Source organism: Hyperoodon ampullatus (genome assembly GCF_949752795.1).
Source record: "Hyperoodon ampullatus genome assembly, chromosome: 12".
Taxonomy (NCBI): Eukaryota; Metazoa; Chordata; class Mammalia; order Artiodactyla; family Ziphiidae; genus Hyperoodon; species Hyperoodon ampullatus.
In genome coordinates this window covers 42,516,383-42,539,102 of record NC_136925.1, presented here as the reverse complement: position 1 = coordinate 42,539,102, position 22,720 = coordinate 42,516,383, and the positions used below count along the sequence as shown (strand labels likewise).

General features: G+C 38.2%; 1 protein-coding gene across 1 annotated transcript in view; it reads left to right on the top strand.

Moving 5' to 3' along the window:
• The window catches only part of LAMA4 (laminin subunit alpha 4), a 140,788-nt gene that overhangs the window by 84,532 nt on the left and 33,536 nt on the right, over window positions 1-22,720 (top strand). The window contains exons 13-18 of the mRNA XM_079716722.1: window positions 11,072-11,220; window positions 14,295-14,436; window positions 15,255-15,351; window positions 19,631-19,747; window positions 21,323-21,502; window positions 22,506-22,522. Of these exons, the coding sequence (XP_079572848.1) occupies window positions 11,072-11,220; window positions 14,295-14,436; window positions 15,255-15,351; window positions 19,631-19,747; window positions 21,323-21,502; window positions 22,506-22,522 (702 nt within the window). The remainder of the gene's footprint in view (window positions 1-11,071; window positions 11,221-14,294; window positions 14,437-15,254; window positions 15,352-19,630; window positions 19,748-21,322; window positions 21,503-22,505; window positions 22,523-22,720) is intronic.

Genomic DNA, 22,720 nt, shown 5'->3' with positions numbered 1-22,720 from the left:
ATCTGACATTCAAAAATCAATAAAAGTCACATTTTTTAAAGTAGAAATTTTCTGATAAATGCAGTGAACCAAACCATCACGACAGTACTCTTTTTTTAAATTTAATTTTATTTTTTTTATACAGCAGGTTCTTATTAGTCATCAATTTTATACACATCAGTGTGTACATGTCAATCCCAATCGCCCAATTCAGCACACCACCATCTGCACCCCCCCGCGGCTTTCCCCCCTTGGTGTCCATACATTTGATCTCTACATCTGTGTCTCAACTTCTGCCCTGCAAACCGGTTCATATGGCTGAGTAATATTCCACTGTATATATGTACCACATCTTCTTTATCCATTCGACTGTTGATGGGTATTTAGGTTGCTTCCATGACCTGGCTCTTGTAAATAGTGCTGCAGTGAACATTGGGGTGCATGTGTCTTTTTGAATTATGGTTTTCTCTGGGTATATGCCCAGTAGTGGGATTGCTGGATCATATGGTAATTCTATTCTTAGTTTTTTAAAGAACCTCCATACTGTTCTCCACAGTGGCTATATCAGTTTACATTCCCACCAACAGTGCAAGGGGGTTCCCTTTTCTCCACACCCTCTCCAGCATTTGTTGTTTGTAGATTTTCTGATGATGCCCATTCTAATTGGTGTGCGGTGATACCTCACTGTAGTTTTGATTTGCATTTCTCTAATAATTAGTCATGTTGAGCAACTTTTCATGCACTTCTTGGCCATCTGTATGTCTTCTTTGGAGAACTGTCTATTTAGGTCTTCTGCCCATTTTTGGATTGGGTAGTTTGTTTCTTTAATGTTGAGCTGCATGAGCTATTTATATATTTTGGAGATTGATCCTTTGTCCGTTGATTCGTTTGCAAATATTTTCTCCCATTCTGAGGGTGGTCTTATCGTCTGGTTTATGGTTTCCTCTGCTGTGCAAAAGCTTTAAAGTTTCATTAGGTCCCATTTGTTTATTTTTGTTTTTATTTCCATTACTGTAGGAGGTGGATCAAAAAAGATCTTGCTGTGATTTATGTCAAAGAATGTTCTTCCTATGTTTCCCTCTAAGAGTTTTATAGTGTCTGGTCTTACATTTAGGTCTCGAATCCATTTTGAGTTTATTTTTGTGTATGGTGTTCAGGAGTGTTCTAATTTCATTCTTTTACCTGTAGCTGTTCAGTTTTCCCAGCACCACTTATTGAAGAGACTGTCTTTTCTCCATTGTATATCCTTGCCTCCTTTGTCATAGATTAGTTAACCATAGATGCGTGGGTTTATCTCTAGGGTTTCTGTCTTCTTCCATTGCTCTATGTTTCTGTTTCTGTGCCAGTACCATATTGTCTTGATTACTGTAGCTTTGTAGTATAGTCTGAAGTCAGGGAGTCTGATTCCTCCAGCTCCGTTTTTTTGCCTCAAGACTGCTTTGGCTATTCAGGGTCTTTTGTGTCTCCATACAAATTTTAAGATTTTTTGTTCTACTTCCATAAAAAATGCCATTGGTAATTTGACAGGGATTGCATTGAATCTGTAGATTGCTTTGGGTAGTATAGTCATTTTCACAATATTGATTCGTCCAATCCAAGAACATGGTATATCTCTCCATCTGTTGGTATCATCTTTAATTTCTTTCATCAGTGTCTTACAGTTTTCTGCATAGAGGTCTTTTGTCTCCCTAGGTAGGTTCATTCCTAGGTATTTTATACTTTCTGTTGCAATGGTAAATGGGACTGTTTCCTTAATTTCTCTTTCAGATTTTTCATCATTAGTGTATAGGAATGCAAGAGATTTCTGTGCATTAATTTTGTATCCTGCAACTTTACCAAATTCATTGATTAGCTCTAGTAGTTTTCTGGTGGCATTTTTAGGATTCTCTATGTATACTATCATGTCATATGCAAACAGTGACAGTTTTACGTCTTCTTTTCCAATTTGTATTCTTTTTATTTCTTTTTCTTCTCTGATTGCTGTGGCTAGGACTTCCAAAACTATGTTGAATAATAGTGGTGAGAGTGGACATCCTTGTCTTGTTCCTAATCTTAGAGGAAATGCTTTCAGTTTTTCACCATTGAGAATGATGTTTGCTGTGGGTTTGTCATATATGGCTTTTATTACGTTGAGGTAGGTTCCCTCTATGCCCACTTTCTGGAGAGTTTTTATCATAAATGGATGTTGAATTTTGTCCAAAGCTTTTTCTGCATCTATTGAGATGATCATATGGTTTTTATTCTTCAATTTGTTAATATGGTGTATCACATTGATTGATTTGCGTATGTTGAAGAATCCTTGCATCCCTGGGATAAATCCCACTTGATCATGGTGTATGATCCTTTTAATGTGTTGTTGGATTCTGTTTGCTAGTATTTTGTTGAGGATTTTTGCATCTATATTCATCAGTGATATTGGTCTGTAAATTTCTTTTATTGTACTGTCTTTGTCTGGTTTTGGTATCAGCGTGATGGTGGCCTCATAGAATAAGTTTGGGAGTGTTCCTTCCTCTGCAAATTTTTGGAAGAGTTTGAGAAGGATGGGTGTTAGTTCTTCTCTAAATGTTTGATACAGTTTGCCTGTGAAGCCATCTGGTCCTGGACTTTTGTTTGTTGGAAGATTTTTAATCACAGTTTCAATTTCTTTACTTGTGATTCGTCTGTTCATATTTTCTGTTTCTTCCTGGTTCAGTCTTGGAAGGTTATACGTTTCTAAGAATTTGTCCATTTCTTCCAGGTTGTACATTTTATTGGCATAGAGTTGCTTGTAGTAGTCTCTTAGGATGCTTTGTATTTCTGTGGTGTCTGTTGTAACTTCTCCTTTTTCATTTCTAATTTTATTGATTTGAGTCCTCTCCCTCTTTTTCTTGATGAGCCTGGCTAATGGTTTATCAATTTTGTTTATCTTCTCAAAGAACCAGCTTTTAGTTTTATTGATCTTTGCTATTGTTTTCTTTGTTTCTATTTCATTTATTTCTGCTCTGATCTTTATGATTTCTTTCCTTCTGCTAAGTTTGGGTTTTGTTTGTTCTTCTTTCTCTAGTTCCTTTAGGTGTAAGGTTAGACTGTTTATTTGAGATTTTTCTTGTTTCTTGAGGTAGGCTTGTATAACTATAAACTTACCTCTTAGAATTGCTTTTGCTGCATCCCATAGGTTTTGGTTTTGGATCGTTGTGTTTTCATTGTCATTTGTCTCTAGGTATTTTTTGATTTCCTCTTTGATTTCTTCAGTGATCTCTTGGTTATTTAGTAACGTAGTGTTTAGCCTCCATGTGTTTGTGTTTTTAACGTTTTTTCCCCTGTAATTCATTTCTAATCTCATAGCGTTGTGGCCAGAAAAGATGCTTGATATGATTTCAGTTTTCTTAAATTTACTGAGGCTTGATTTTTGACTCAAGACGTGATCTATCCTGGAGAATGTTCCGTGCGCACTTGAGAAGAAAGTGTAATCTGCTGTTTTTGGATCGAATGTCCTATAAATATCAATTAAATCTATCTGGTCTGTTGTGTCATTTAAATCTTCTGTTTCCTTATTTATTTTCATTTTGGATGATCTGTCCATTGGTGTAAGTGAGGTGTTAAAGTCCCCCACTATTATTGTGTTCCTGTCGATTTCCTCTTTTATAGCTGTTAGCGGTTGCCTTATGCATTGAGGTGCTCCTATGTTGGGTGCATAAAAATGTATAATTGTTACATCTTCTTCTTGGATTTATCTCTTGATCATTATGTACTGTCCTTCCTTGTCTCTTGTAACATTCTTTATTTGAAAGTCTGTTTTATCTGATATGAGTATTGCTACTCCAGCTTTCTTTTGATTTCCATTTGCATGGAATATCTTTTTCCATCCCCTCACTTTCAGTCTGTATGTGTCCCTAGGTCTGAAGTGGGTCTCTTGTAGACAGCATATATATGGGTCTTGTTTTTGTATCCATTCAGCAAGCCTGTGTCTTTTGGTTGGAGCATTTAATCCATTCATGTTTAAGGTAATTATCAATATGTATGTTCCTATGACCATTTTCTTAATTGTTTTGTGTTTGTTTTTATAGGTCCTTTTCTTCTCTTGTGTTTCCCACTTAGAGAAGTTCCTTTAGCATTTGTTGTAGAGCTGGTTTGGTGGTGCTGAATTCCCTTAGCGTTTGCTTGTCTGTCAAGCTTTTGATTTCTCTATTGAATCTGAATGAGATCCTTGCTGGGTAGAGTAATCTTGGTTGTAGGTTCTTCCCTTTCATCACTTTAAGTACATGCCACTCCCTTCTGGCTTGTAGAGTTTCTGCCGAGAAATCAGCTGTTAACCTTATGGGAGTTCCCTTGTATGTTATTTGTTGCTTTTCCCTTGCTGCTTTCAATAATTTTTCTTTGTCTTTAATTTTTGCCAGTTTGATTACTATGTGTCTCAGCATGTTTCTTCTTGGATTTATCCTGTATGGGACTCTCTGCGCTTCCTGGACTTGGGTAGCTATTTCCTTTCCCATGTTAGGGAAGTTTTTGACTATAATCTCTTCAAATATTTTCTCTGGTCCTTTCTCTCTCTCTTCTCCTTCTGGGAACCCTATAATGCAAATGTTGTTGCATTTAATGTTGTCCCAGAGGTCTCTTAGGCTGTCTTCATTTCTTTTCATTCTTTTTTCTTTATTCTGTTCCACAGCAGTGAATGCCACCATTCTGTCTTCCAGGTCACTTATCCATTCTTCTGCCTCAGTTATTCTGCTGTTGATTCCTTCTAGTGTAGTTTTCATTTCAGTTATTGTATTGTTCATCTCTGTTTGTTTGTTCTTTAATTCTTCTAGGTCTGTGTTAAACATATCTTGAATCTTCTCCATCTTTGCCTCCATTCTTTTTCTGAGGTCCTGGATCATCTTCACTATCATTATTCTGAATTCTTTTTCTGGAAGGTTGCCTATCTCCACTTCATTTAGTTGTTTTTCTGGGGCTTTATCTTGTTCCTTCATCTGGTACATAGCCCTCTGCCTTTTCATCTTGTTTATCTTTCTGTGAATGTGGGTTTTGTTCCACAGGCTGCAGGATTGTAGTTCTTCTTGCCTCTGGGGTCTGCCCTCTGGTGGATGAGGCTATCTAAGAGGCTTGTGTAAGTTTCCTGAGGGGAGGGACTGGTGATGGGTAGAGCTGACTGTTGCTCTGGTGGGCAGAGCTCAGTAAAACTTTAATCCACTTGACTGTTGATGTGTGGGGCTGGGTTCCCTCCCTGTTGGTTGTTTGGCCTGAGGCGACCCAACACTGGAGCCTACCTGGGGTCTTTGGTGGGGCTAATGACAGACTCTGGGAGGGCTCATGCCAAGGAGTACTTCCCAGAACCTCTGCTACCAGTGTCCTTGTCCCCACAGTGAGCCACAGCCACCCCCCACCTCTGCAGGAGACCCTCCAACACTAGCAGGTAGGTCTGGTTCAGTCTCCCCTGGAGTCACTGCTCCTTCCTCTGGGCCCCGATGTGCACACTACTTTGTGTGTGCCCTCCAAGAGTGGAGTCTCTGTTTCCCTCAGTCCTGTTGAAGTCCTGCAATCAAATCCCACTAGGCTTCAACATCTGATTCTCGAGGAATTACTCCTCCCGTTGCCGGACCCCCAGGTTGGGAAGCCTGATGTGGGGCTCAGAACCGTCACTCCAATGGGTGGACTTCTGTGGTGTAAGTGTTCTCCAGTCTGTGAGTCACCCACCCAGCAGTTATGGGATTTGATTTACTATGACTGCGCCCCTCCTACCGTCTCATTGTGGCTTCTCCTTTGTCTTTGGATGTGGGGTATCTGTTTTGGTGAGTTCCAGTGTCTTCCTGTCGATGATTGTCCAGCAGCTAGTTGTGATTCTGGTGTTCTCAGAAGAGGGAGTGAGAGCACATCCTTCTACTCTGCCATCTTGGTTCCTCTCCCACAAAAGTACTACTAGCTCATTTTTATTACCTTTAAAAGGATATTATTTTAAAGTCATCTGATCACCATCTCATTCTTTGACTATTTTAGCTTCCTCTCCATCCCTGTCTTCCTCTCCATCCCTACTCCCACCACTATGCTTGCTGACATCAAAATCCAGATGGATGAGTCCACCAGCTCTCAGACCTCTGGTTCCTTGAACTTCTCCTGTCCAACAAGCTTTTCCTCCCATCCACCTCTGTAATCCCTAGTACGACCAGACCCAGGTCTTGTCATCACTAAGAATACCTCTCCCAAATCCCAGTATCAAGCACCTCCCTCCCTGAGCACCACCTCTTATGTCACTTACTCTAGAAGGCACACTCCACCAATTCTCTAGCCACGCCAAAACCTCCTCCATCTCATTTGCCCTTCCTTCCTTAAGGAGCTAAAATTATCAGTATAATCATTCTTTGCAAACACCCTTTACTTCCATACCTACCTCTTCCCCTATTGTACTCACCTGAGAATTCTGATCCCTTAACCCTGTAAACTCAAGTACTCTCAGCATCGTGGCCACACCAGAGAAGCCAGTATGACTGGTGGGAAACCCACCTCCCCTTCTATCAGTCTGGCTGGTGAATTTGCTTCTTGCTTCACTGAAAATTAGGAACAAAGAGAGGATAATTCCCCTCATCTTCCCTCCCCAAAGCTACCAGTCTACCTGCATTTGTATCTACACTTCTACCTTCCTTCCTATTATAATTAGTGAAATGTCCCTTCTCCTGTCAAAGTTTAATCCCTCCACCTATGCTCTGAATCCCATCCTTCCTCTGCTCAAAAACATGGTTGCTGGGTTTCACTCCCAAACTGTGCCCTCTCTCTTCTGTTTTGCCCAATTCTTACTCTTTACTGAATCATTACTGCCAACATAGAAACCTACTCTAGTGTCTCCTATCTTTTAAAAATTAAAAAGAAGAAAAGCCCTGCTCACATCCCCTCTAATCTCTGCCCCATTACTCTGCTTCACAGCAAAACATCTCAAGTCATTTACAGTTGCTGTTTCCACCTTCCAGCCACCCACTGTCTACTGTACTCAACCCACTCCAAATGGGATTCCATGTCCCTTCACTGAGACTATTTTTGTCCAAGTCATTAGCGACCTCAGCATAGCCAAAACCATGGTTGTTTCTCTCTCCTCAGCTTTATTAGCCCTGCCACTAATTACCCTTCCCTCTATTTTTAAACACTTGGAGCTCCTGTCCTGAGTTCTCCAATACCCCACTCATCTGATTCTTCTCCTTCCTCCATGGCCATTTCTTCTCAGCCAACTTTGCTAACTTCGCCTCTGCATGTCCACTATGTGGTAAATATTTTAGGCTCTGCAGGCCACATAAAACTGTTCTCCCTTATTCTTCTTTGTTTTGTTTGGTTTTATGTTTTTTAGAACTCTTTAAAAATGTAAAAAATATTCCTAGGGGGAGCTATATAAAAATAGGCCTCAGGCCACACTTGGCCCTGGGCCATGTTGGTCCCTGCTCTAGGTAATGAATGGCTCAGTGCTCAGTCTGGGCCCTTTTTTCTACTTATGCTCTCTCCCTAGTTGATCGCAATGAATCCCATGACTTTAAAGAACAATTAGATGCATGATTCCACAATGTGTACCTCTAGCTCTGAGACCTCCACTGAGTTCCAAGCTTCTATATCCAAATGCTTACTTGACGTTTTCAAGTAAGAACTCAGCGTGGTATGTAGCCAAATCACAATTTCATCTACCACTTAGGCATATCAAACTTAACATATTCTAAATAACACCCTCTTCCCTAGTTTCACCTAGCTCAGTAACTAGCACAATCCAATTGCTCAAATCAAAATTCTGGAGTCCTTCTTGATTTCTCCTTTCCCCTCACTCCCATTTCAACAAGACCTGTTGGCCCTACCTCCAAGCCGAATCCTAATTTCTGACCACTACCCTCTTCTCTGCTGCTACTCTTGAGTATGAGTCCAAGTCTCCTCATCTCCAGTATGGACTTCTGAAAGAGCCTCCTACTGATTCATCTGCCTCCACACCTGCCCCTCAGGATCCATTCTCTATGCAGCAGCAAAACAATCCTTTAAAAACATAATCAGATAACATTATTTATCCCACACAAAACCTCCAGTGAGACTTAAAGTAAGAAACAAACTCATGCTACATGGCCCATGAGGCCCTAAGTGACCTTACTCTGGCCCACCTCTCTGACCTCATACCCACTCTCTCCCTCCTCACTACACTTCAGCCCACTCCTGTTCATACACTCCAACTCCTCCCTGTTTTTCAAACACACCATACTTTTCCTTGCCTCAGGACTTTTGCACCTGATATCCCCAGATCTTCAAATGGCTAGTGTCCTTGTGAACATTCAGTCCAGGTGGCTCTCTTGCCCTCAGTCACTCTCTAACCCATCATACTTGTTATCTTTTATTCAAAATATTTTTTATTCCCTGAAATGAGCTTGTTCACTTATTTAACCACTTGTTTTATTTATTACTGTATATTCCCACTAGATTGTGAATTCCTTGAGAGTAGAGACTGTGTTCATAGCTATGTGTTCTATCTCCTGAAAGACTACCTGGCACATAGTGGGTATGCAGTGAATATTTGCTGAGCAAATTAATGAGTAAAGGTAGAATATCCATGGTATGTTTTCTGCTTATACAACTAAAAACTTTTTTTTCAAAGTATTGTTCCCCAGATGACCAGCCAAATGGACTACAGCCTTAATACTGTAGTCATAACATAAACCCTATGTGCTAGGAACTATGCTACATTCTGGGAGTATAAAAATAAATTAAACATAGTCCCTGCCTTCTAAGATTATGTAATCTGGTGGGTGGAATAATAATGTGAAATCATTACAGTCGTGTGGCACATGGATAATTGAAATATGTGGCAACACAGCTCACCCTAGAGAGGTTAGAGATGGCTTCATAAAGGAAGTGGTATCTGAGCTGAATTTGGAAGGATGAGTAGAACTTTTCCAGGTGGATCAGACAGAAAACAAAGAGAAGTTACTCCAGACAGAGAAAATATGTGAAAAGGCACAGGTGCCAGAAAAAATTACAGAGCATGAAAACAACAATCAGTCAAGTTTGGACCATGGGATGCAGTTGGGTGGGAAGTGGTAAGAAATGATGAAATTGGTAAGAGGAGGAGTCAGTTGCTGAAGCCTTGCTTAGGATTTGGATTTGTTCATGCAAAGCAAGTGCCTGATTTTGAGAAGGGAAATAATATGATCAGATTTGCTTAATAGAAAGTTCACCATTCCTGCAAGGTGGTGGAGAATGGATCAGAAGACTAAAAGGCTGGGTTCAGAGAAAGGAGTTAGATCGCTCAGACAGGAAAGGGCTGAGTCTAGCCCCTAGGAACACCAGCTTTGAAAGTCTTCTGCCTGGCCAGAGAAATAGGAGACCGGGACAGAGCAGCATCACAGAAACTGGGGAAAAAGAGGGTTTTAAGGCAGAGACTGTGACCAACACTGCTGCAAACCAGAGACAGGTCTGGTAAATACAGAAAAGTGTCTAATGGACCTGGCAGTATGGGGTCTGACATTGGGAACCTTGGGGCAAGAATCATTTCTGTGGTGAGCAGTTCATCAACACAAGAGAAGAAGCTGCAGGGGAAGCTAGAGTCAAGTCATTGTTTGTTTGTTTGTTTGTATTTTAGTAGGAACTTAAGTATATTTATATCTGAGAAGAGCCAATAGCTAGGGAGCAAGAAAACAGAAAACAGGGGCACTGAGAAAATAGGGCAGCATGCCTTGTACAGAAAAGGAACACTTTTCATCTTAAAATATGAGGAAGATGTAGCTATAAGTAAGTGTATAGGGTTGGCTGGGGAGGGAGCTGGGGGTGGTAGCAAAGAGTTGGGGAAACTCCTGGTTGTCGGTGTTGGAGGCTCTTAGGGGCTATCAAAAAATGGTACCCCTTTCAGCACCCAAGTTCTAAACAAGTTGAAAAATAAACAGTAAATATTACGACCAAGAATATCACCTTTATTTCAGCTAAACTGAGGGTGTGGCTTCTTAAGAGATCTCTTAGCCAAGTGGGATTGCTGATACTCAATCCCAGAATTAGGCAGGTCTGCCCAAGGAGACCGCAAACACCGCAGGGTTCCTGGGGCGGGGAGGGGCTTCTCCCCAGGACAGCTTTTGCTGTGTGCAGGAGCACAGGGAAACTCAGCTTTCTGCTAGCTGCTTGTTCCCAAGAGCAGAAGGGTGGAGTTGAGCAGGCTCTGTATAGTTATCCCCTAAATTGACCAAGCAAATAAACCACTCCTCCTCTCAGGGCAGAATAAGGAAAAGGTGGAAAGGCCTGTAGTTCCACTAACTGAGCTGCCTTCATAGGGAAGGAACATCACATTGGGAGCTGGAAAAAAGTGTTCCCACTAACAGTTAGCTTATGTCTTCTAAATAAAAAAGAAAATAAAGTGACCTGATGAGAATCGGAAAGGGGTGGGGGAAGGAATTATTACTGGCTTTGGAATGGTGACAGTGTTTAGAGTCACTATGTGAGTGACCGGGAGAGCGAATTCTTTTCAGCGTTGAGGGCCCAGCCAAGGCTGGAAGTCATAGGTTTGCAGCAGCATCTTTAGCTAAGATCATAGGTCTACTGTTGAATTGAAAATTAAGAGAGGTCATGTTACAAGGTGAGTGTCAGGGAGAGTAGTCAGCAAAAGAAATGCAGCTGAGAGGTCAGATAAGATGAGAACTGAATGATACCCATCAGGTTTAGTAATTCAGAAATCATTAAGTGAATTTCTGTGTTGGTGGAGTATTGAGGTAAAATCCAGACTGGAATAGGTCAAAAGCATGAATTTAAAGGTGATAAGATAGAGATAGCATGCAGAGACACTTTTCTTTTTGTGGGGGGGTGTCTATTTTGCTACGAAAGGGATAAAAAAGTAGGGTAATAACATTAGGGAGAAGTGTGGACAATGCAGGGTTTCTGTTTAGTTTTCTTTTCAGATGAGAGATGGCAGAGCATGTCTGAATTGTAGGGAAGCAATCAGTAGAGAAGGAGTTGAAGATGCAAGTAGATAAATATCTATGTATAACCTTTTAGACTCCTGTAGATCTGTCCTGAAACTTACTGAACTTCATAGTAAGGAGGAATAGAGATTATCTTTGGTGCTCCCTGGGAAAAGTATTTTAAGTCCCTCTAAATTCAATTCTTTTTTAAATATTTTTAGAATGCATCAGGGATTTATGCTGAAATAGATGGAGCCAAAAATGAACTACAAAGAAAACTATCCAACCTAAGCAACCTCAGTCATGATTTAGTTCAGGAGGCTGTTGACCATGCACAGAACCTTCAACAAGAGGCTGATGAATTGAGCAGGTAATATCCTGGTTTTAGAAATGCAAACATCTTTATAGGCTGAGTAACTTATTTTTATTCAATTTCACATGACAGGGTTGCTGGGATACAGTGTTAGCAGTTTGGTTTTAGAGTTGGGTTTGCTTATTTGTTTTTCTGTTTGTTGGTTGGCCAGTCTGAGAGCCAATTATTGTTTTTTGTAGTTGCTTTGGGGAGACAGTTTTTCGATTTTAAAAAATCTGTCAGATTAGAGACCTGACAGAGGGGTAGTTCTGTTCCACATTATTGATAAGATAACCTAACACATTTTAGTTATAGGGATATAACTGCTGCCCAAAATAGTATCAGGTAAATCAGATCCGTCTGCAAGGTCTAATTCTGCCATCATCACCTATTTATTTCAGAGACAGCATTAGCTTTCCACACCCAAGTGTCTTAAGTAAAGCTGGTTGGAAGTTGGCAATACGTGGGACTTGTGGCAGGTACTCCACAGTGCCCAGCAGGAACTATTTGATTTCAACACCTGTTAAGAGAAAAAATCAATTGATAATTTTCCTCGCAGTATCTAGAAGAGAGTCCTAAGCACTCATTTAATGTTAATTGAAATGTACTAAAAGATTGTCATTGAATTCTTGACCCTGAAAAAATAGGTAAATAATGAGATCATTATAGAGAAAGATTGCAAGTCTGGCAATTAAAAACAAGGATCGTGAAGGTCATGAATAAAATAAGACCCAGTATTCACTTCTGTTCAAAACTTAAATCACCTTTCTTTCCTGATTGCCAAGGGCAGGGGTGGGAGTGGGGTTGGTGAGATCATGGGTAAAACCTTGGTGTGTGAGATGTTGTTGTATCCAGCTCAGTGTCATGCTCCCAGGAAATGTGCTTCTTATCAAGCCAATAAAATGGAACTTGGAGAAAATACTAGTTTTGGTAACAACTGTATGGGTAGATTATTATTTTTGAGATTAATTCTGTGGCTCTCTTCGTTGTTCTTTTGTCATTTAGTGACTACATCCCATTGAATGGGATCCCAACACAGACCTTCTCAACCCTGCAGCAAACAGTGTTCTAGATAGAACTTCTAAGGAAGTTACCCCATGCTTTACATGAAACATAATCAGAAATATCAATCACCCTGAAGTCCCTTTTTTATGTTTAGCATATTTATGACTACGTATATTCAGGAAAACATCCAAATTTATGGACGTCTTCCCTTCAAAATGTGAATATTCTTCAGCATCTATCTGGTGTACCCAGTGATTTGCATGTTTTGCCTCAAACAGAGATAAACATAATTCATCAAGAAGCTTCCATTTCAAAAGCACATCTTTATTTTGTATATTGATGTAGTACCTGTTTTGTGCCTAGTAATGAAAACAAAGTAATAAAGGCTTTTTGTTTCAAGCTCTTTGATATATCTGCTCACCACTCTAGCCAGCAAAATTTTTAAATATTAATAAAAATTGGTAACATTTTATACCTTTTATCCCTTTCTTTTAAAACTTCCTCAGGTTTTACTCTCTGTGCCATTTCTGAGAACAGGGGGTTGTGGGGAGATTTAAGTAGCAGGCATTTGGATCAGAATTTCCTCTGCAGAGCAGGGCTGCGTTATGACCTTCATGGGCCATAAAAAACTTTTTTTAATTATATGTCATTACTACATTGGTATAAAGGCTAATGTAATCATTATTGTTATCCTCATTTTTTTCTTCTGATTTTAAAAAAGTTAACATGAAAGCACCTTTGTGGGCCCCTGAATGGTTGTCAGCCCTACTGCAGAGGAGCCAGAATGATGATGAACTCGGACAAAAAAAGAAGAAAGTTGCCAAGGAAATACAGAGGAAGTTCCTCTGAGCCTAAGCCTCGGTGTACAGGGACTGAAACTGGTTGGAGGAGGCTGAGCTCAATAGGTCAGGGTGGTGTGAAGAGAGGAGCCAATGTAGGATCTGCAGTGTCATGTACTGCATCACAGAGAATCTTCTGAGAAGTTACTGATGAATAAAGTGATACTAGTCTCAATTTCTGGAATTGGGAAAAAAGTATGGAACTGGTGGATTTAAGACTGAATAAAATTAAGACAAAGGATTTAGGATGAGCTGCAGAAGAGGGGGCTGGAGTTTGTATTATAGAGGAAGAAGTGTTTGTCAATAATATGAATTATTGTGTGGATACACTTACAGTTTGAAATTTCCATTTAGGAAATGGTTTAGGTATAATAAATCCTGAGATTTACTGGATGCCAGGCATGGAACCAAACATTACACATATTTTATCCCTGTTAGACCTCATATGAATCCTCTGAGGCACATACTGTTATCAACCTCTATGTGAGGGTGTCCAGTGCATCATGGGTATCAGTAAATGTTAGAGGAACCTTACAGGGGCCAGAAGGGACAAAGGCAGAGAACGTGGTGTCAGGGCAGGGGTGGTTGTAAGATGAGGCTGTGCACTTAAGCGGGGGCAGCTGGGCCTCAGGAGTGAGACAGACCTTAACCGTGTTTGCCCTGGGCAAGCTATGCACCCTTCCTCAGAGCCTCAGCAACTTTTATGGAAAAAGGAATAACAATATCAACTTCATGGGTGTGGTAAGATTTAGAGACATAATATATGGAACGGGGCTAGCCCAGTATCTGTACATTATGCTCAATATGTGTTATAATGTTTCTTAAAGAAAAATGTGATCTGTTATATAAAAGAAGGAAAAAAGATTGAATAGAGTGAAACCAACTAATATTTAACACCAGCTGAGGTTATGCACCCTCTCCAAGGGCCTTAGTTTCTTTGCCAGGGAGGGAATAACAATGCTGATTCGGGTAAGCAGCAGGTGGGGATGATTGTGGGTTCATTCTTCTGCCTCACGCCACCAAGGAGCCAAAACAAGGTGAAGCCTTGAGGGAACCAAAAGTAGAGGAATGCAAAGAAAATGTGCCCTTAGGAAAGGCAGCTCGGGAAAACCTTGCCCAGCCAGGTAACTTTAAATAACAGGAAGGAAGTTCCTTTGGTCCCAGAAGTACTACAATCAGGCCCTAAAAATGGCCCTATTTCCCAAGGAGGTAAGAAGGAGAAATAATGCCACGTTTGTTTATTAACAGGAATTTGCACAGTTCAGATGTGAATGGGCTGGTACAGAAGGCTTTGGACGCTTCAAATGTCTATGAAAATATTGCCAATTATGTTAGTGAAGCCAACGAAATGGCAGAACAGGCTTTGAACATCACTGATCGAATTTATGATGTGAGTATTCCCGTACTTTAACATTCATTTATATGTTGCCTTTTCCTGGCTTATGACTTTTCTGTTTCCTAATGTCATCTGTTGAGCTTCCAATGTAATACAAATGGCAGGAAGTGCAGGAGAACTAAGAAAAGACCATTTTACTTATGTTATGAATGTTTCAGTAATGCAGGTTCTTCAAGATGTGTCATACTCCAATCAGCAAATGCCAGTTTCTTTGACAGCTTTTTTAAACCAAAGTCCCTGAATAAAAAATATTTAAGGGCTTCCCTGGTGGCGCAGTGGTTGAGAGTCCGCCTGCCGATGCAGGGGACATGGGTTCGTGCCCCAGTCCGGGAGGATCCCACATGCGGCTAGGCCCGTGTGCCATGGCCGCTGAGCCTGTGCGTCCGGAGCCTGTGCTCCACAACGGGAGAGGCCACAACAGTGAGAGGCCCGCATACAGCAAAAAAAAAAAAAAAAAAAAAATTTAAGACTAGTTCCTGCTGATAGAAAAGATACTTTATGCATACATTCAGATTTCCTCAACTCAAAAATTGTTTATTCAACAGCTTTTTCATGACAAGCACTTTGGTGGGCCCTTGGCCAAGCACTATTCCAAGTTCACTGAATTTTCCTCAAAAACCATTTATCTTGAAAATGTCAAGGATATTATTTTCTCATGTTCACATTTGACCTTGATTTTGAGCTATGAAAATGAAGCTGTATGTATTTTGCTTGGTGTTTAGCAGATAAACTGTATCATTTAAATCCTAGAATGATGAAAAGTTGATTTTTTCTGCTGTCATTCTTACTCTCTCCATCCAATTTCCTTGTAGGCTGTGAGTGGGATTGATACGCAAATCATTTACCATAAAGATGAGAGTGAGAACCTCCTCAGTCAAGCCAGAGAGCTGCAAGCAAGGGCAAATTCTAGTAAATATCTTCTCTTTCCTGTCTTCTTTCTGATTTATAGCTGCTTCCCTCCTTTTACACAGTGTTCCTGCATATAAACAGAGGTTTCAAAATGCTAGGATTAAAGAATAAATTATATTTCATCTGAATAATAAAAAAGCAAGTATTAGATATTTTCAAATAAATTATGGTTTAAAAAAATTCCATGTAGCAAAATTACATGGAAACATATAGTTATCCAATATATAGTGGATATTCTTGCTAATCAAAAAGGCTAATTAATAGAAACCTACTATGAATGCCAATTTTCAAGAAGATAGTACCATAAAATACACTTTAACACTAAAATTATATTGCACATAATGTAACCTTCCTTGAACAATTCACAAGGCCCTTTAAAATTTTACCATGAAGGGATGGGTCAGCACTGTGAGAGTCAGGAGGACAGGGTACCACAAAGCCATCTGGTTTTTTGCACTTTCTTGTAGTTTGTGTTATACAAGTTTGCTGTATTTAGGACAAGCCTAATGACCATATGGAAAAAAAGCACTTCCAAAGGCTAGTGTCTGCACCTGCTAAATCAAGCACATCCCAGAGTGGGAGAGGGAGGAAAAAATAAAAGTGAAATAATTTCAGTTAGTTTTGAATCTTATGAGTTACTCTTGAAAACAATCAAACTAAGAATTTTACTAAACCTTACTCATCTCTGAGGTAATGAGCTCATTCCTAAGGATATTCGAGCATTGACTAATGAGGTTGGAAATCCATTATCTAGCTAACTTCTACCACCTAAAAACAAAGACCAAGTTTGAAACTGAAAATTTCATGTGATTTTATCAAAGCAATTAACTTGAAGTCTAACTGTACATTTTCTCTCTTTTTTAAATGTAGAGCCATTATATACAGAAAATAAATGCATTTGTTTTTCATATGCAGACTATTTAACTATTTAATTACCATAAAGCAGCTATTATCTGGGTAAACAGACAATAAAAATGTTGTTTCTTCATTCTAATTAATTCATTATACAAGTTTAGTCTTAAACATGCTCTTTAGAAAAGAATTAGAATGTTAGCAGTAAAGAATTAGAATACTTATATTAAAATTTTTTTGGATAAATGTTGTCATACGTATGTATTGCTTTTGTTTGTGAAGACCAGAGTATGTGGGTCTTCACGATGCAGTGACTTAAATATTTTATTCTCCTTGATAATTTGCAAAGTATTTTCTCAATCCTGTCATTACTGATTTGTTGAACCTCATGAAAGCAATTTTTCTATTCTGATAATGCTGTCTCTTCAAAGTTCCATATTTTATGTGTAGATAAACCTCTCTGCTTTGGTCTCTTTGAATATTTTTCAGATCTGGTCACCTATTTCATGATCTTGTTTGGTTAAATCCCTTCATATGTTTATTTGCCAAAGGGACACTGATGGGGAGTTAGGACTGTGTGGATCAGAACTTGCCTCCCTTTAGAAAATATGCATGTTTGTAATATAAATTCAGATTTTCAAATTGAACCATATTTCACCTATTGAGTTACACTGTAATTTCAGATTACTATTAATTCATTTCCAAATGAATTTCAATGATCAGTAATCTTTATTTACCAGATTTCCTTTTTTTTCATTATCTATATCAAATAGCCATCTGTAATGAACTCAGGAAGCTGTTGTCTTTTAAAATCTTCTACTGAATTAATTTGTAAAATGAAAAATGTCTATGTAAGACAGTGGGTTCCAAATAGGACAGACTTTTTATGAGGCATTTCTTCTTATAAACATCCAGCCCCAAATAGACTTTCTTTCTCCTATTTTATCAAAAACTCCAAATACAGTTAAATATATTCTTTCTCAGTATATCAGCCAGTGTTTTTTGCAGTAACAAGACCCAAAAGGAAGAGCTGAATAGATTGCTTGTATCACAATATTCAAAAATTGAAACTAAAAGAGGTAGAGAGGGTGCAAAATAACAACAAAGTATGTTTAAGACCCTCCTTGAATTCTGGGAAATTATTGGCACTACCCAGAGGAAACAAGAAAGAAATGCTTGTACTTTGGTTACATTGTACTTGGTACAAGTACATTGACAGAATCATCTAAGCATCACCCATATATACCCATTATGTACATGTATGGGGAAAAGATAACTGAACAATAAACCAAGCACACCAAGACTGTATAATTGAAAAGAGACAGTATACCATGGGAGAGTATATATTTGCAAGCCCATTGGAGAGAAAGAAAAGAAGGGGAAGTGAAGAAATTATTTTTTTGTTTGTAAAGAAACATACATTTCCTGATGCTTTGGAAGTAAACAAAGCATGAAACAAGAATTCTTGGGAAAGTTGATCCTTCAGTTCAGGTGACGCTCATGACTTGTTTAGATTTGTGCCAAGGTAGCCCTAGTTAGGGTCTATGCTACAAGTATATTTTCAAGAATAATTTTTTAAGAAAAAGACTAATTATCAAAACTGATGCAAGAACGAATAGAAAATCTGATAGAACTGTATGTACATACATGTGTATAATAAATCTAATCAGTAATTAAGCCCTCCCACAAAGAAATCTCAAGGCTCAGATGGCTCCACCAGTGAATTCTCCAAAACACTTAAAGAAGAAATAACACCATTAGTACATAAATTCTTCCAGAAAATAGAAAAGGAGGAAATACTCTCTTTTTTCTGTGAAGCAACAAAACTTAGATATCAAAACCTAAGGACGTTATAAACAAGGGAAAATATAAGCCAAATTCTTTCTTAAACAGAGATGTGAAACTCCTAATCAGGATATTAGCCAATCAAATCTAGCATACGTAGAAATGGTAATACATGACCAAGTTAGGTTTATTCCAGGATTTCAATGATATTTTAACATTTAAAACATCAGTAGCAATTCACCACCACATTTATAGAACATAGGAGAACATTCATAATGCTTATCTCACTACATGCAGGAAGATCATTTAACAAAACTCGCTACCCACTCATGTTTTTAAAAAACTCATAGCAAACTAGGAATAGAAGGAAACTTCCATAATCTAATAAAGAATAATAAAATAATATTCAACAAACCAGTATTCATACTGAAATATTGAAAGCTTTTCCATTAAGTTTGGAAATAAAACAAGGATTCCCCACATTATCAATTCAATATGTAAATATCTAGTTTAATTCTATGTAAAACAATTAGAAATTAACTGTTTTTAAAATAACACCATTTGCAGTAACATAAATTACCTAGGAATAAATCTGATGCAAGATGCTAAGATCTTTACACATAAAACTTTAATACACTACTGAAGAAATTAAAAGATGATCTAAATAAATGGAGATCAAAATGAGAATTTAGATCTAAGGAAGAATAAATAAAAACTGTTCATTAAGTGGAAGACTTGAATTTGTAAAAATAACAGTTTCTGCCAAAATTTATCTATGGATTCAATATAATCTCAATTAAAGTACGAGAACTGTATATACATATACAGGATGCTTCTAGAATTTCTTTGGAAATGGGGGTAGATGGGGGTAGGCAAGAATAGCCAGCACAGTCTTGAATTAAAAAAAAAAAAACTGGAAGACTTAAACTACCCAATATCAAGACTTACAACTGTACAAAAATTAAGACAGAGATACAAAAAGATATAAAAAATTACAATACTCTGTCATTTCTTTTGAATAAAGCTTAAAAATAGACACAACTAACAGATGGAGATAGTATTCAGAATAGTGGTCACCTTTGGGTAATCATGGAGGTCCCAGGAAACCGTAACGGGCTAATAATGCTTTTAAAAATGCTTTTCTTGACCTGGGCGCTGGTTATATTTTGTGTTCAGTTTGTGAAAGCTCATCAAGCTGTACACTTATAATTGTGTACCCTTTTCTAGATGTGTGCTGTGTATCAATTAAAATTTATTAAAACAATCAAGAAAAAATAATTAATCTTACCTAACCAGTTATCATCATAAGTATAGATAGATCTTTTCAGCTCTTTATCAGTCGTGCTGCTCGTGGTTGTTAGTCACAGCAGTGCTATATTTTTCAATCAAAAAAGTTACCCATTATCTGTACATCCGTATGAGTTACTTTATGACATCCTAAATCACTCCCAAGCAGTGTTACAAGTTTTCTGCAATCCTTTACCTCTGAGTTGAAATGCCGCTTTGGTGTTCTATGTTTATATCATATTTAGAATATTGCAGATGACTTAGTGGTACAAACCAGAATTTTCCTTGTTGCAATGGAGATTTCTTCCCTGGCATCTTTGCCCTACTTGTACTTTTTTTGGCTTCTTCTCCACAGGCAATAATGAGGCAGTGGCTGACACCAGTAGGCGCGTGGGTGGAGCCCTAGCAAGGAAGAGTACCCTCAAAAACAGATTAAATGATGCCATTAAGAGACTGCAAGCCACAGAGAGAGGTGAGGATCTCAGGGAGAACTTAAGGCTCATCTGTTTGTTCACTAGTATTAAGGTAAACCTTTGAGGAAAGAGTAGGTGATTCTTTGCTTATTAATCTTTTTATAAATAAATATTGCTTTCTGATGACAAAAGAAACAATGTTTATCTCACACACGCACACACATACACACAAAAGTCCTGGAAAATAATAAAAGCTGTAGTCACATCACCTAGGGGTGATAATTAAATTTGACAGCATTTTCCTCCAATCTTGTGTGTATGTGTGTGCATGCACGCGTGTATATCAATGAGATCATGATGTTTATACTGTTTGGTAACCTACTTTCTTGTGAACATCCTTTTTCATTAACAAATATGCCCTAATTTGGTTATTGGGTTTCTCTGGCCCCAGCAGTAAACAGCTGCTCTCTGTTACATGTCATGTCATTCTTATAGTGCAAGCAGGGAGACCACTGAGCCAGAGAGAAAAACAAGAGCACTCATGCTGCCTAATCTGGAACTACAGTGGTATCTTAGAAAGATGTGATTGGGCGCATAAGTGCCTTTCCCGGCATAGTGAAAGTTAACACATTGCTGCTGGTTGTGGTGTTTCACTACACAGAGCAAATTCAGCTACAGAACTACAGGATGCCAAAGCCCTGGCCAGAAGGGTGCATCAGCATCATCAGAGCTACCACATGCTAAGCACTGGGCTGTATTTTACAAACATTATCTCATGTGGGCAAGTATTGCTGTTGCCTTTAGGCTGATGTGAACCCTGAAGCTTGTCAAGGTGGGGGAACTTGCTCCAAAAGGCACAGCAACAAAAAGAAGCAGACCCAGGATTCAAAGCTACATCCATCAGAGTTCAGAGCATGTGGGGTTAAGTTAAATGTTTCTCCAGTTAAAAATAATTAAAGCTACAACCTCACCTGAGTGATTTTTAATTGTTTTTATTACAGAAATAATACATGACCATTATAGAAAAATTAGAAAATATAAATAAGAAAAGAGAAAGAAGAGAAATCTTTTATAATCTCATTACCCAGGAAAAAACCATTTTGTTGTAAACTTATATTGTTTTTATTTTAAATATATAACAAAAAAAATTTCACTATAGATCTCTTTTGAAACTTGCTTTTCTTATTCAAAAATACCTTTACTTCTGTACTAGAGCATCATTTTTATGGCAGAAGGTGTCCCACAAAGAAGAAAGTGATATTTACAATGCATTTCAGACATAGGCATTTTATGAGTTAGTATCTCATATGCATTTTCTATAGCTTCCTCACCAGGTCTCTAACCTGAAGAAATACTACTCTTTTTTTTTAATTTCCCTTTAATTTGGAAATGTTTTAAATGAACGACATGATTTTAATGAGACTTTAGAGTTTTTCAATCTCACTTGTTAATACTATTTACAATATTCTAGTGCACCTGACTTATACCATAATTAACATTTATTTAAAGATCTCGGTTTGGCTGAAAAGCCTGAATTTGAGGTCTCTTTCATCCCAGTGATGAAATGGATATTCATGACCCCATCAAATGTCCTACTTCTTTGCAAAGTAAATGTCCTTGTGCTCTGTGTGAAGGTGACGCTCATCAGCGCCTGGGTCAGTCGAAGCTGATCACCGCAGAAGCTAACAAGACCACAGTGGAAGTCCAGCAGGCGGCCGCCCCGATGACTAACAGTCTAACCAACTGGTCACAGAATCTTCAACAGTTTGACTCATCTGCTTACAACACTGCAGTGGACTCTGCCAGAGATGCAGGTATCACTTAGTAACTTCACAGTTTGCATCCAATTGAGGAATTGGCCATTAACCCCTACACATCTTTTGTTAAGAAGCAGTTTTTTTCATTCAAGTTTTAGATTGGAATATTGTAGAAGTTAGCTTAGAAAAGGATAAAAACTTTTGCTCAGTTCACCTATCAATATATATGTATGTGTGCGGACATAGGAAATATATGTATTTCCCATAAATAAACACCAGACAGACTGGTTGAGTCCATTTTTTTCTGCGTGAAATAATGGTAACACTTGTTTTTATCAATGTAAGATTGATTCTTTGGGGAAGAAGGGCTATCACCTGTTAGAATAAATATGTTAACAAAATATTGGTTTGCTTTTAGGAAAAAAGTTTACTAAACAACACTGCTGTTACTAAACATCATTGCTTTTTCCTTACCTGAGTAAAGCAGGTTATTACCAACAAGTACTGAATATAGCCAAATATAACTTCAGCTTCCCATTAAGAAGTAAAGTCTGTTGGCCAACTTGAATATAAATATATAGTAATGAAGATGAAATATGTTGCTATCTATCTAATTAATTTAGTTATACATAGATATTAAAATCACATATTACTTGAGAATTTTTTTCATCTCATATTTTTATTCCATCTTTTCATACCTCCTAAATATCAATGTCTTTGTCATGATTAGAACTTCCAGTTCTCCAGAATGGTTTTGCAGACCATATTCCCTTCACTTCCATCTGGATTAAGAACCAACTTTTTAAATCCACGTATGGATTTGTCCATCGCTAGAAATTTTATCCCAGGGCACAATATCCATTCCTGTAACAGGAAGATAGCTCTTTCATACTCATCTTTTAAGTATATATTCATGAGCCCTTCATGTAACCACTCAATTTCTTTTGAAACTTAATCTTTAAAAAATTTGCCTACATGACATCCAGTATTTACATTTGTAAAGATATTGCCTCAGGAATATTTACTAAATGGGTGTTAATTTTTTTTCCTCCTTGTTCAGTCCCATCAGTGATTCCAGTAACCATCTAGAACTAACACTGATTGTGTGCTTTCCTCAAATAGCATTTTGTGGTTCAAAACAAAGTAAATGAAAAAGCATGCCATAATATGAGACTTCATAAAGACCGTAAAGTGGCTCCCTTTCTCTGAGAGAATTGAGGGTAGAGAAACCCTGTTTTGTACACATTTTCATAATCAGCATTTAATGTAATGCTT